General features: G+C 42.7%; 1 protein-coding gene across 1 annotated transcript in view; it reads right to left on the bottom strand.

Moving 5' to 3' along the window:
- Positions 1 to 15,389, bottom strand: part of FRY (FRY microtubule binding protein) — a 496,652-nt gene that overhangs the window by 155,690 nt on the left and 325,573 nt on the right. The window contains exons 36-37 of the mRNA XM_029602654.1: positions 12,585 to 12,667; positions 6,372 to 6,525 (exon numbers count right to left, since the gene is read on the bottom strand). Coding sequence (XP_029458514.1) covers positions 6,372 to 6,525; positions 12,585 to 12,667 — 237 coding nt within the window. The remainder of the gene's footprint in view (positions 1 to 6,371; positions 6,526 to 12,584; positions 12,668 to 15,389) is intronic.

Here is a 15,389-nt window from a genome sequence, read left to right as displayed (position 1 = left end):
AATGTGTGTAGAGAGGCAAAGAAATGATTGAAATATTAAACAAATACTTCAGTTCACTGTTCACTGAAGAAGACCCTGAAGAAGGACCACTGCTAGTTGACAAGACTGTGGATGAGGGTGGAGTAGACGATACTCCATTTACAGAAGAGAATGTATGGGAAGAGCTAGGAAAACTGAAAGTGATATGGGGCCAGGTGAGATACAGCCCAGGATACTGAGAGAGCTCAGAGATAAGCTAGTGGATCCGCTGAAGGACCTGTTCAAAAGATCCCTGAAAACGGGAGCAGTGCCACAAGATTGGAGAAGAGCGGTGATGGTCCCGCTTAACAAGAGTGGGAGCAGAGAGGAGGCTGCAAACTGCAGGCTGGTTAGCCTCACCTAGGTGGTGGGAAAATTAATGGAGACTCAGCAGAAAGAAAGGAGAGTGAATTGTTTGACCTGAAGCAGCATGACCTGAAGCAGCTTGACCTGAAGCAGCATGGATTCACCAGAGGAAAGATCTGTCAGACAAATATGATTGATTTTTTTGATTGGGTGGCTAGAGAATTGGATGAAGGAAGAACGCTGAATGTGATTTTCTTGAATTTTAGTAAAGCTTTTGATACGGGCCCACATAGGAGAGTCGTGAACAAAATGAGAAGCTTGGGAGTGGATTCCAAGGTAGTAGCGTGGATTGCAAACTGGTTGACTTACAGGAGACAGTGTGTAATGGTAAATGGAACCTACTCTGAAGAAAGAACGGTGTTAAGTGGAGTGCCACAGGGATCGGTTTTGGGACCGGTTCTGTTCAATATCTTTGTGAGCAACTTGGCGGAAGGGATAGAAGGTAAAATTTCTCTATTTGCTGATGTTACTAAGATCTGCAACAGAGTAGAGAGAATGAAAAGTGATTTAAGAAAGCTTGAAGTGTGACTGAAGATTTGGCAGCTGGGATTCAATGCCAAGAAGTGCAGTCCTGCATCTGGGATGCGGCAATCCAAAAGAGCTGTATGTGATGAGCGGTGAAAGACTAATGTGCACGGAATGGGAGAGAGCCCTTGGTGTGATAGTGTCTGATGATCTGAAGGCGGCAAAGCAATGTCACAAGGCGATAGCTAAAGCCAGAAGAATGCTGGGCTGCATAGAGAGAGAGGAATAACCAGTAAGAAAAAAAAGAGGTGATAATGCCCTTGTACAGGTCCTTGGTGAGGCCTCATCTGGAGTACTGCATTCAGTACTGGTGCCCGTATCTCAAAAAGGATAAAGACAGGATAAAGGCGGTCCAAAGAAGAGAAACCAAATTGGTGAGGGGTCAGCATTGGAAGACTTATGAGGAGAGGCTGAAGGAGATGAATATGTACAGCCTTGAAGAGAGGTGGTGCAGGGGAGATATGATACAGAACTTCAGATACCTGAAAGGTTTTAATGATGTACAATTGTCAAATCTTTTCTGTTGGAAAGAAATCAATAGAACTAGAGGTCATAAAATGAAACTCCAGGGAGGACGACTCAGAACTAATGTCAGGAAATATTTCTTCATGGCGAGGGTGATGAATGCCTGGAATGCCTTTCCAGAGGAGGTAGTGAAGCAGAAAACAGTGAAGGAATTCAAAGGGAAATGGGATAAATACTGTGGATCCCTAAAGGCTAGAGGATGGAATTAAAGAAAAAAGTGCATGGGGGTAACTGGGGGTAACTTGCTGGTGTGGCAGTTACTACTCTTAACAAATAACAATATCAAGGTTTAATGCAACTCCAGCATTGCTCTCTGCTTCAAAGGCAGTGGGAAAAGGGGAATTGGATTCAGATAGCAACCAACGAGAGCCCTGACTTTTGGGGAACAAATAAACATGGGGGTAACTTGCTGATGTGGCTTTTACTACCCTTAGGGGCAGATTTTCAAAGACCTATGCACGTAAATCCAGGAGGATTTATGCGCGTAGGGGGGGGTTACGCACGCCGGGCCTATTTTCAAAAGGCCCGGGAAAAAAGGGGCGGGAGGTGGGCGGGGTGGTCCGGGGCAGGGCGGGGGTGGTGTCAGCGGCTCCTGGCACTGTGGCCATTTGCTGCTGTGTCAGAGATTGTGTCCCGGCAATCGGCCGGCAGGTGCAAAAGGTAAAATGAAGATTGGGGGGGGTTTGAGTAGGGCTAGGGGGGGAAAGGTTAGGGGAAGGGGTGGGAAGGTCAGGCTAGGGGGAAGGGAACGGAGGAAGCCAGCGTGACTTGGCGCACACGAGGTGCACAACTGTATACCCCCTTGTGCGCAGACCTTGGATTTTATAACATGCATGCGCCTGTGTGCGCATGTTATAAAATCGGGCTTATATGTGCGCGCGCCGGGTAGCGCTAGCACATATAGGGGCAGATTTTCAAAGGGATACGCACATACCCCCTGAAAACCTGCCCCAAGCTCCCCCTGCACGCGCCGAGCCTATGTTGAATAGACTCGGCGGCGCGCACAAGCCCCGGGACGCATGTAAGTCCCGGGGCTTTCCTGGGGGGCGTGCCGGGGGCATATTGTGCCGGCACGTCACCCGGGGGCGGGGCTGCGAGCGTGGTTCTGGCCCCAGGGTGTTTCGGGGGCGTGGCCGAGGCCTCTGAACTGCTCCCGGGCCGGGGAATCGCCTTGGGCAGGTGTAACGTTTCAAACAAAAGTAGGGGGAGGTTAGATTGGGCTGGGGGGGGGGTGAGTTAGGTAGGGGAAGGGAGGGGAAGGTGCAGGGGGGGTGGAAGGAAAGTTCCCTCTGAGGCCGCTCCGATTTCGGCCTCAGAGGGAACGGAGACAGGCTGCGCGGCTCGGCGCGCACAGGCATACTCTTATTTGTGCCGGTCGCGCAGGCATACTCTTGTTGCGCCGGTCGCACAAACAAAAGTACACGCGGCCGACTTTTTTAAAATCTAACCCCATAGCCATGCAACGCTCCTTTTAAAATCTACCCCTTAATCATTAAGCCTGATACTTTTAATGTGGCTCCATCATTGCTCTCTGCTTCCTCAGCAGGGGGTTAGGGTGATTTGGATTCGGACAACATCTGAGGGCCCTGACTTTTATGGTCTGGGAAAATGATAAGCATGAGGGTAACCTGCACAGTGCAGCAGATAATGGCATAACTTTGCTGGGCAGACAGGGTGGATCATTTGGTCCTTTTCTGTTGTCATTTCTATGTTTCTATGGGTGGGCTGTAGGCATGCAGGTCTGAGACCTACTAGTTGTATACTTATTGATAAATAATGCCATATACTGCACCCTACAATGGATTTCTAAGTAGTTTGCAACTAGCCATTATACATCATGTATGAAACTTTAAAACCTTTTACCTCTATTATTCCAAGTACTAACCAGAATTAAAAATTCCTTATTAATCGTATTAATTTATTTTATATTTATTGCAGTTTATACATGCAAAGGTATATCATGTAAAAAGCAAAAAAAAAACCCCAAAAGATCCAATCAATCATGTAATAAAACAAAAATTAAGGTATTCTTTCATGAATCCTCTTTGCAGAAAGCCAGAAATCATCATAACTACAGTACAATATCATAAATCATCAGAACAGGTGCAGAGCAGAGCTAGGACAATTCACATTACAACCAACATGAAAAAAAAATTCAAATTCTGGTGTCACCTCAGCAAAAAAAATCCCTCCACTGCTATTTTGTGAAGTAAACAAACTCCTGCAAAGAAAGATATCTAGAGCCTTGACATACAGTCACAGCACTGACTCAGGACTCAAATAACAGTAACCTTATGAAAAAGCAGCAATTGAAATACTGTACAGAAATACTGTACTTCAGTCACACACAGGCGAAACAGAGACCGACCCTTACCTAATATAGAAATAAAAGACTACAAATTTGAAACAGAAACACACAAACAAAATTGAAATAGAAAGCCTGAGAAACTAGACTCTGAACAGTGGAGTACTGAAGAAAGAGCAAAATACAAAAATAAAAGAAATATACATTCCCAAAGATGGCATATTCCAATTGCTAAAATCTCAAAATATTTGTTTTTCGCTTTGTTGTCTGATCTTTGCATTTTCTAATCAGTTGATCCCAGTCTCTTTTTTCCCATTTTTCCCTTGTCACTCATTTCCTAACTACTTTTCAGTGTCTTTCATCTCCTACTGTCTTCTTCCTTCCTCCCTCACACACACACTTTCTCTGACAAACTCCCTTACTCACACAAGCTCTTATTCTCATATGCTCTCCCCCTCCACAAGGTCACATGCTCTATACACATACACTCAAGCTCTCACTCTACATGCTCTATCATACACATTCGAACACATAAGTTCTGACTCTCACCACCACCCCCTCGGCTCCCACTCTTATGCACACACAGACACAAATTCAAGCTCCCATTCTCACCCAAACACACACATTCAAGCTCCCATTCTCACCCACACATACACACACACATTCAAGCTTCCAGTCTCATCCAGATACACACATTCAAGCTCCAATTCTCACCCACACACACGCAGGACCTTTTCATTAGCACAGCCAAAGTCCTACTTCCACAGCTGCAGGGATGGGAAGGGATTCTGTGGCTGCATTGCAGCTCAGTCCCTCCTCTTCGCTGTCACGGGGATGGGATCCCGCAACTGCCTTGCTTCTTCTGAGGGCTCATCTTTGCCATCACAGGGATGGGATCCAGTGACGGCATTGCTCCAACAGGCCTCTTCTGGTTGGGTGGGCCTGAGCCCAAAGTGCTTGAGCCATGGCCCGCCCATGGCTATGCCACTGCACTATACAGCAACCAATAGGTAAAAATTGCTAATGGTAGGAAGGTATTGCAAAAGTCTAGATTTTGACATTCTGTAAGGAAAGATAGTAAGCTACTGTCAGTCTTTGCTGTTTCAATTTGACCTTTTTCAGGGTATTAAGTTTTTTATTTTATAGGGGAAGACAATTTTCAAAGTTATTTATGTGGGTAAATAGTAAATAGTGATTTACACGCAGAAATTGGCTGCTTAAAAATTGCCCTCTTCAGTTCGGCTAAAAGTATGCATGTTTCTCCACAATGCATGTACTTAGACTCACATTCAGGGGAGACATTCCTGGAGGAAAGTGGGTGATTGGATGGAACTGGAAAATAATGGCTGTAGATTGCATTTTCAACTCGCCACACGTTATTTGCTATGAAACAAGTGCAGTGCGAAAAGCAGGCACAAATATCTGTGGGTGCTTTATAACTGTGATAAGTTTCAAAATAAAAGTTTGTGCCTGCTTTCCCTTTGAAAATTAGTACAAAGGGAATGGAAAATGTTTAAAAAAAAATAGAGAGTAGGGCTATATGGTCAATTTTCTCATTGGAGGAGGGTACATAGTGGAGTACCCCAGGGATCTGTATTGGGGCCACAGCTTTTAAAGATATTTATAAATGATCTAGAGATGGGAACAACAAATGAGGTGATCAAATTTACAGGTGACACTAAATTATTCAAAGATGTTAAATCACAGGAAGATTGTGAGAAATTGCAAGAGGACTTGCGAGACTGGGAGACTGAACATCCAAATGGCAGATGACATTTAATGTGGACAAGTGCAAAGTGATGCATGTTGGGAAGCGCAATCCAAATTGTAGCTAAACAATGCAAGGTTACACAATAGGAGTGGCCACCCAGGAAAAGGATCTAGACATCATTGTGGACAATATGGTGAAATCCTCTGCTCAGTGTGCTATGGAAGCCAAGAAAGCAAATAAAATGCTAAGAATTATTAGGAAAAGAATGGAGATGAAATCAGAAACTATCATAATGCTTCTGTATCGCTCCATTGTGTGACCGCATCTTGAGTATTGTGTATAATTCTGGTCACGACATCTCAAAAAAGATATAGCAGAATTAGAAAAGGTACAGAGAAGGGAAACCAACATGATAAAGGAGATGAAATGATTCCCTCATACTGGAAAAGCTAAAAAGACAGCTGAGAGGACATATGATAGAGGTCTATAAAATAATGAGTGGAGTGGAACGCGTAACGTGAATCGGTTGTTTATTTCTTCAAAAAAGAAGAAAGACTAGAGGTCACGCAATGAGGCTACTAGGTAGTACATTTAAAACAAATAGGAGAAAATATGTTTTTTACTCAACGCATAATTAAGCTCTAGAATTCACCGCAGGAGGATGTGGTACAAGCTGTTAGTATAGTTGGGTTTAAAAAAAGTTTAGACAAGTTCCTGGAGGAAAAGTCCAGGATACTGGGCTTAATGCATCTTTAGTCTTATCCAGAATGGCAAATGTTATGTTCTTATGTCTTAGTGTGGGCAGTTTGAAATTACCCCCTTAAGAAGCCAAAACAATGCTAGGTCAATTGCAAGTGGACGGCACCAAAAAGGTTTTTTCTCTGCTTTTGAAAATGACCTGTCATTTAGCCCCTTGCTTACCTGTTGAAAGCGGTCCCCTTGGGGTGATAGTTTTCTGGGAGATAATCAACTAATGGTGCCCAGCATCCTCCATTGCCAGGCATCGGTAAAGGCTGTGGCTGATTAATCTCCATAATATTCAGTAGCCAACTTGTATATGGAGAAACTGGGTCATCTGGAAGGTTAAAAGAAATTCCAAATCATGCTCCAACCTGTGGGAACTAAGACTTCAAAAAACTTGTTCAAAATTATATACACATACATTCCATGCATCTAAATTTGGAGCATTAGTATATTTTGGAAGGCAAGATAATGATGAAATCCAAATTTTTAGATATGTCACATCTTTAGATGTTTAAACCCTCCTATTTTGGAAGTGATTTCTGGAAATAAAAAGCTCCAATCTGATGATAATAGAGGCCCTGGGCCAGAGCAAACAATTCAGTGATCCATTCCTACAAAAAGCAGTTCCTCAAGGTAACGGTTTCCTTTTATTTCATACAGTTTGCATTGTGACAGCACAAGCTAATAACAAAGAAAGAACATATGTGTTTTCCCTGTTTACTTAAGTACCTGACAGTTAGCAAAACTCTGTAACTGCCTCCATAACTTTAGGGCCCTTATCAGTAAGATACCTCTTTCTTTCTTTGTGCCTGTTGCAAAAATCCTCAGTAAAGGCCAGATTTTAAGAGGCCCGTGTACGCAAAATTCAAGTGTTAGGCACCCCACGCACAATTTCTAAAGGGCCGGGCCACACGCGTACCCTCCGATACGCGCCGAAGTGCCAGACCAGATGAATTTTGAATGGGCTAGGGGGCAGGGTCTGGGTGGGGAGGGGCAGGCCGGGGGCAGGCCGGGATAGTGCCATTAGAAGCTCTGGGAAAGCGCGCACTGGCAGCTGGCTGGTGCGCATAACTTACTTCTGCTCATCAGAGCAGGTAAGTTACAAAACAAAAAGGGTTAGTTAGGCTAGATTTAGGAGTCAGGGTGGAGAGGGGAAAAGTGAGGAAGGTTAGGTGGGGGGGGGGTAGGGAACTGGGAAGAAGCCCGATTGCGTCGCTGTGTGTAACTGAAAAAATCCCCCCCCCGCGCATAAAGGAGGCCACCTGCCCACACATGTCCCCATGGACATTAAATCCAGCGCGCATGTGCGCGCGGGAATTGTATTTTATAACATGCATGCGCCAATGCGCGCATGTTATAAATTAGCAGCATCCTTATGCGTGCACTGGGAACGCGCGCACATGGACGTGCCTGCGGGCCTTTTAAAATCTGGTCTTAAATAGGGATGGAAGGGGGGGAGTTGAGTGAGAATGGGGAGGATTCAGCTGGTAGAGAGGCTGGTGGCAATTCCAGGAAGAAGCTTTTTTTTCCCCCAGCTCAATGCATTGGAAACTGAACCAAGAGATTTCTGGGATATACCTACAAATCGTTGCAAACATCCCTCAATGCAATTTATGCATTATGGTTTTGTGCAAGCTTTTGAAGTGTGCTAATTTATGCACTGGGATGTTTAAAAATTGCAGACATTATGTGGTTTGTGACATTTTTGTGGAGTTAATGTGCAATCTTTTTTATCGCATAATGGTAGAAGTTACAGGTATATTTGTATGACCCTGAAATATACTGCAACTGCAAAATGAACTGTGTATACAAAAGCACTAACAATTAGGTATGAAAATCTTAAATCTGGCTTTTGGTGTTTTAGCAATTAGCATGCACATTACAAGGCATCAGGCAACAAATCTCCATTTCAGAATTACTATAGAGCAAAACTGTGCCAGCCTAATCTGTACCAGCTCTGAAGCAGCAACATAGTAGAACTGTGGAAAGGCAGGTAACAATAAAATAATCTTAATTTTGAACGGGGATATGGAGGAGATTTGTTGAGTTAGGGCTAAGGAGAAAATCTTTCTTGAATGTTACAAGATTTCATCTTAAGAACTGTAGCATTTTAGTTTACAGATCACATATTTTAAACATTCACTAAGTTGGACATACCACTATAGATATGTTAAAAGCAAATTCTAATGCATACAGTAAATTACTTTTGAGACTTTAATATAGTAGAAATTACAGAGAAAGAGTAAATTTTCATGCGCAATCTTGATCTCTCAAGCCATAAGATAGAATGGGAAGGGATCTTCCATATAACTGGCCCCTGAACTAGCAGACTCGATTTTCTGAGAACTGTAGTGGTTGATCAGTTCGTAATCTCATTAGATCCACATACCAAATCTTCATGGCCGATCTGATGCTACAAGAATTACTTGAGGTTTTTTCATCTCTATTTTCTTAAAGTCAGACCTATCAGCAGCCATTGTGGAAACACATACATTAACCCCCCTCCTGGCTAAGACTGAACTAGTGAGTCTCTCTCTTTGTTTCTGTATTCTTTGCATAGACTGAAGAATTGATAAACTTCGGCATTTTTGCAAGTTTGCCACTAAGATCCATTTGAGAAGTTTCCCGATGCTCCACTATCTTCTGAAAAGCCTCCTTACTGAGCTCCCATTTACCTGATCTAGTCATTTCTGCTAAGAAAATCAGCCTGAATGTTTTCCAGATTTGTAATGTACATCACCAAAATTTGTAGGAGATTCTTCTCTGCCCATGAAAACAGGCGATTTGTCTCTTCAGATACCCCTTGGCTCTGAGTACATCCCTGCTTGTTCACATAGACAACTGAGGTTGCACTGTCGGAAAGAACTAATTTCTCCTTCATTTACTAAAAGCAGAAAACGAATTAAGGCTAACCAAATTGCCCTGATTTCCAATCTGTTGATGGACCATAAGGCTTCCTCTTGAGTCCAAAGTCCCTGAACTATCTGATCCTGAGAGTACACCTCCCATCCTGACAGGCTTTCATCTGTAGTGACCAGAAGCTATAATGAATTCTCCAGTCTCACTCCCTTTATCAATTTTTTAGGTACTGACCACCAATAAAGACTCCTTCTTGTTGCGTCTGTTGGTCCTAGGTGGCTTTGCCCAATTTGCCTCACCTTATTCACGGCTCCTCCCGCTTACCTGAGAAAGATGGCTAATCCCTCATGCTGACGTCACGCCATCTGGGTATATTACCTTCACTAATTTGCTAGCTCATTGAGTTAGCAAGGACTCGGATCCGTTCCTGTCTACGCTACTCTGCCGCTTCCGTGCTGCCGCAGGAAGCTCTCTCTCTGTCCTTCGGGGTAACTACTAACCTGGGTACCAGCTCCTCTGGTGCCCTCTGCTTTATTTCAGGTGCCTTCAGGGAACAGGTACTCACTCCTCGAGGGCCTGCTCTCCCTGCCTCGGTGTCTGTACCTTCTACAACATACCTGGTAGAATCGCATACCAACAGCAAACACCTAGTGAGTACTCTAACTCTCAGTCTATCTCATCCACAGTATCTCCTCGCTGGGAGACCTGCTGCGGAACCTCCTGTTGAAATAAAAATGGATTCTCCTTAATAGAAGAAATTTCGGGCCTAACTCACTTCACTTGGTATCTCTATGGGTCAAAATGCCTGATGAAAGAATATGAAATATTCTGGCGACAATTCATCTCTAGAATGGATCTTTTTTTGGAGTTTGCATTTCATCTATATTTTAAACCCTATCTGGTGTCAAAATTGGGGACTCTATATAATGTTTTTTAGTGGCTGAGATGTGCCTGCAGCAACATGACCCAAATTCAAAATGGTGCCTGTATCCGTTTAAAATGATCGCCTCAGAACTTTGAAGGCAAGGCGTGAGTGAGGGACAAACTTGTGGTCGACGGTGAGCAACCTGTGTCGACTTCAGCAGAAACTATATTTTCCAGTTGATCACTTGTAACCACAGGTTTCCCACCACTGGCTCCGTTCTGTCCTTTTAATACAAGAATATCTTTTTCTCACTCAAAGAGTATGAAAATTAAGCCAGCAGAAAAGGCAGATCCCCCACTATCACAAGTAGTGAACTCACCAATGGATGTCCTGCTCCAAAATTAATTCTCTCTCCTCAGCTTACTGTTGCTCTCCTATAAATGTTCTTTTTTTAAATGAAGAGAATGGGGTAAGAGGGGAAGACATATAATTTCTCAGACTATCGTCTTCTTCCTTTTTCCTTACTCTGAGATTCCCCTCCTAGTTCAACCAAGCCTCTTATGTGGCTTGAAGCTAACACACCAAGGTTCACAATCCAGAAATTAATTTCTGATACCTGGCCCACTGACAGCCTGGAGAGAATCAGATAAAGCTGCATTAAGAAATTGCCAAAAATCAAACTCCAACGAGAAGGCAAATCCAGCTTCAAAATCCTGTTGCACTATCAGTGCACCCTACCATCTGCAGAGAATGTTGGTTTTAACTGTTTCTGCATCATATAAGTAGTAATGATGTCACCTTTAAAGTCTTAGAATTCTGCCGTCAGCTCCTGGATGGGGAAATAACCCACTTGTCTGAAGAGGAAGTGGGATTTAGCACCATATTCATATAACGCTTTATACGCGCGCATGTTATAAATCAGGGGTCGGCGGGCGCAAGGGGTTGCACAATTGTGCACCTTGCGTGCGCCGAGCCGCACTGCCTTCCTCCGATCTCTCCCAGGCCGCTCCAAAATCGGAGCGGCCTGGGAGGGAACTTCCCTATCCCCCCCACCCCAACTTCCCTTCCCCTAACTCTCCCTCCCCCCCAGCCCTAAGCTAAACCCCCCTAAAAAATGTATCTTATCTAGTTACGCCTGTGTTAAACCAATATCAATGACTCTATGGGGCAGATTTTAAAACATACGTGCGTGGTGCGGGCAGAGCAGCAAATGGCTGCTGTGCCTGGAGCCTCTGGCTCCGCCCACTCCCCGCCCCTTTTTTCAAGCCCCGGTACATACGTGCATCCAGGGGCTTTACGCGCACCACCGGGCCTTTTGAAAATAGGCCCGGCGTGCGTAACCCCCCTACGCGTGTAAAGCCTCCTGGATTTACACACGTAGGGCTTTTAAAATCTGCCCCTATATGTGCTATGCCTGTTTATACCTAACTGTGAGACAATAAGTTTGGAGTCAGTCCTGAGGGTGGCTATTAAAATGGTCAGTGGTCTTTGTTCTAAAGTATATGGGGACAGACATAAAGATCGAAACAAAGTATACCCTAGAGGAAAAGCAAGATAGGGGGGATATGACAGAGACAATTAAATACCCTGTAAGGTTTTCATTCACATAAGGCAAGCCTCTTTCAATGGAAAGTAGGCTCTAGAATGAGCAGTCATGGGATGAGTAAGAAAGGGGGAACACTAAGGAGTCATTTAAGGAAATATTTCTTTACACAGAGGATAGCAGATGCACGGAACTGCTTCCCCATGGAGGTGGCTGAGACAAGGACAGAATCTGAATTCAAGCAAGCATGGGATAAACACAGAGGATCTCTGAGGGAGTGATAGATATTGTAAAGCTGAATAATTGGTGTAGATGGGCAGACTAGATAGAGCATATGGTCTTTTTCTGCAATGTTTCTATGTTTTTATGTGTACTTATAAACAGTTTAACTTGATGTACACCACCTTGAGTTAATCTCTTCAAAAAGGTGGGTGAAAAATCTTAATAAATAAATATAATTCAAGCATATTCGTTCTCACTATTTATTGACTCTTGGTTCATTTTTAGTTGCTATCATATCTTGCATCTTACACACCCCAACAATTCTGTTTTATTTTGGAAGTTGTTGGGGGTTTTTAATGACTGATAAGGTGATTCAAGTGCTTTAATTTTCATTGTCCAAGCTGTATCTTGCTTTGCTATGAGATCATAATAGCACCATTTTTTCCCTTTAAAGCAGAAAATATTTTGACAGTCAAGTTATTGACCAGTATTTAGTTATAAAACTAATTTACCTTCCTTTTAATCATTCTTGTATTTCTACCAGTTCCTGTGCATAGGCCACTGATTTTGATGAAATGAAGGTCTAATAAATGAAACAATTTTCAGCCTTATCACAGTTCCTACTGAATGCAATTTTATTAAATCACAAAAAGAAAAACCCACAGCATACTTTAGTGCAATAATCAATCACTCTTAAGAATTTCCTGGATTGCTATGTGGCAGAATAACCTCTAGGTCAACACAGACATTCTTAATAGGGCAGTTTTACAACATGTATCTTCATTATAGCTTCCTATAGCATCTTGGTTTGGCCTGTGACTATGCAAAGGATTTTGGTATCATGTAGCCTTGGTCCTGTAGCCTCCCTCATTAGTTTAAAGACAATGAAACTAGTACTTACGTTTATCATCATCATAGGATCCCCCAGAGCTGTTGCTGTACCTTGATTCCAAACGAGTATGGGCTCTGATGACATTACTGAACCTTAGAATACAAGGGACAAAATAACAGGGTGCAAGTAAATATGGGATAAGCACAGCCGATCTTTAGATGTGAGAGTGCAGCCTGCGATTGGGCAGGCTTTGAGGTTTTAGATGAGAATATACAGACTATATGGGCCTCGTGATCCTTATCTGCCATCACATTCTCTGTTCCTATGATAAAACCTTCACTGAATCTCTTGATTTGTACCATCTATCAGTAAAACGCATCCTTACTGCATGAAGGGAGCAGCTGTCCTTTTATACGATGGTGCTCCAGAAACAACAGTTTATATTTTTAGTAGTCAGTAGCACTACAAGTTGTATTCTTGAATGTGAGGAAGGTTTCACACATTTATCATGGCACTTGCAGCAAAACTTGGAGGTCAGGGGAAAAAAAGCTTCAAGATGGGAGCAAACACTCAAGGGATACGGCCAAATATCCCCTTAGTAGGCCGTAATATAGTTTCTTTTCTCAGCATGCAATAAAAACCCCCCCACAGGCAAAATATCTGCAAGCATGCAGTCATTTCTTGATCCAGGAATTGCGTGCAATGGAGGGCTTGGCCAACTATGATTGCTGAATTTGAAAATGTAACTTTTCAGCAATTTTTTGGAAAATTCTGCTCTAGACAATGGCCTATGTCTGGGATTCAATACTATTCATACCATAGTACAATATCTGAACCCCCACAATACACATCCCGTCTCATTTTAATGTCGGAGTTGCCACAGTGATGGCCAAACTTTTGGGTGTTGTTTTCTTTTATTCAAACTGATCTTTCTGACTGAAATGATGTCACTAAGAGACACATGTATTCTTATTTGGAAAGTACAAGAATTCACCCATTTCTTTTTTTTTTTTTTTATCAAATATAGAATTTATTGTGTAAGATACAATGTCCAAATAGGGTTGTTTTTTTAAACTTTCAGAAAAGATGTGATACAGGACCTGGAATCAGATGAACAATGTTATGGACCAATTTTCCCATCAACTCCATAGGATTCAGCTTCTCTAGGGAAATCGCCCTATAATACTGTGGAGCTGACTCTGGTCCCTTTCCTGTAATTTATACATCAAAAGCTGATGGGGAACAGGAGCCATCTGGGTGCATCAGAATCTCCCTTTGCCTAATCTTTTATAAGGGAGTAGAATCAGGCATACGGAAGCAGAACAGATAGGCCTTGCAGTGGTTCCACAAAGCAGAACAGATAGGCCTTGCAGTGGTTCCACAAAGTAGGAGAGGCCAATAAACTAGTGGAAGATCTGGAAAAGAAGGTTTCTTTAAATACTTGAAAGATCTTGGACTCTTCCCGAAATTAAGTAATCTGGTGTTGGTCAGATCTTCGTGATGGCTCTACAGACCTTGCATGAATGCCTGCCGAATTTGTTGGATGGCTATATATTTTGGTGTTCTAGTATCTGCATTTATTCATTGACTGATTCAATTGATATGTTATGTCTTTTACACTGAGGCTTTAATGTATCATATTGCACTTGAGGTGCTTTTTTCTTTTTCTTTTTTTTGAGACTGTTTTCTCTACAGGCCTCTTTCTCTCTACTCATTGTCTCTCTGTTACTTCCTCCATATTTGCAGATGTTTGTTAAGCGTACATGCATAGGATCCTGGGAGTGGTGGGGGACTGAGGCTTGTGGGGTTGATGTGCTGAGTGGTGGTCTCATTTATATGGGTTGTTTCTCATTAGGGTACAGGGTTGGGGAAGGGGTGTATTAATAAGAATGGAGGTGGGAAGAGAGGGTTAAGGGGGCTAGTTTATTGAGATAATGAGGTGTTACTGATCCTGATGCTTCATTTCTTCCTAAAATTACATTTCAGTGTCCCATGAAGGCCAAGGCTAGGAGGGCTTTTGGTATTATATTGGGTTATAACTGCAACACCTTTTATTGGTAGCACACATGAATAAAACAGGTATACAAATGGTTTCCTGGAATGTATGCATTATTAATTCGCCCAGTAAGAGAACTAAAATTCTATCGGTACTGAATACCATGTCAGCTGACGTAGCACTGTTGCAGGAAACTCACTTGTCTGGGATGGAACGACAAAACTGCAGCAACGTTGGGAGAGGGAGGTGTGTTGCTCTCCAGCAGCTACTAAAAGAGCTGGTGCGGCAATTTTGATAAGGAAAAATGTGCCCTTTGTGGTCAAACAGGAAATTAGAGATCCTGAGGGACGTTATATCATTTTGATTGCAGAGCTTCATAGAAAACCTGTGGCTATATGTAATTTATATGCCCTGAACCACTATTGTCATTCCTTTTTTATGCACATAATCCAATTACTATTGTTACACTCAGAGAATAATGTGTTTCTGGGAGGTGATTTTAATTTGGTGTCAGATCCTGATTTGGACAAATCCCACCCAGTTCTAGGAGATAAGACTGCAGGGAACTAAACGTTTATCTCTTGTTACCACTGAATTACAATTAATCGATGCTTGGCAGGTATTGCATCTCCTGGAACAAGATTATACCCATCTTTCAAAAGCTCACAGCACCTTTTCAAGGATAGATTATATATTAACATCAAGAAATTGCTTTTCTAATGTGCAAGATGATACAGGAAGTGGAGATACAGGAAGTGGAGAGATTAAAGAATCTGACCATGCACCTATTTGGTTGAATTTTATGATTCCTGGGAGAGTAAGATTGGGAAAAGTTGGAAGTTTCCTTATTATTTGGCTAAAATTCCATGTTCTCATGC

This window comes from Rhinatrema bivittatum, chromosome 5 (genome assembly GCF_901001135.1).
Source record: "Rhinatrema bivittatum chromosome 5, aRhiBiv1.1, whole genome shotgun sequence".
In the NCBI taxonomy this organism is placed as follows: domain Eukaryota; kingdom Metazoa; phylum Chordata; class Amphibia; order Gymnophiona; family Rhinatrematidae; genus Rhinatrema; species Rhinatrema bivittatum.
This window is presented reverse-complemented; position numbering and strand designations above follow the sequence as displayed.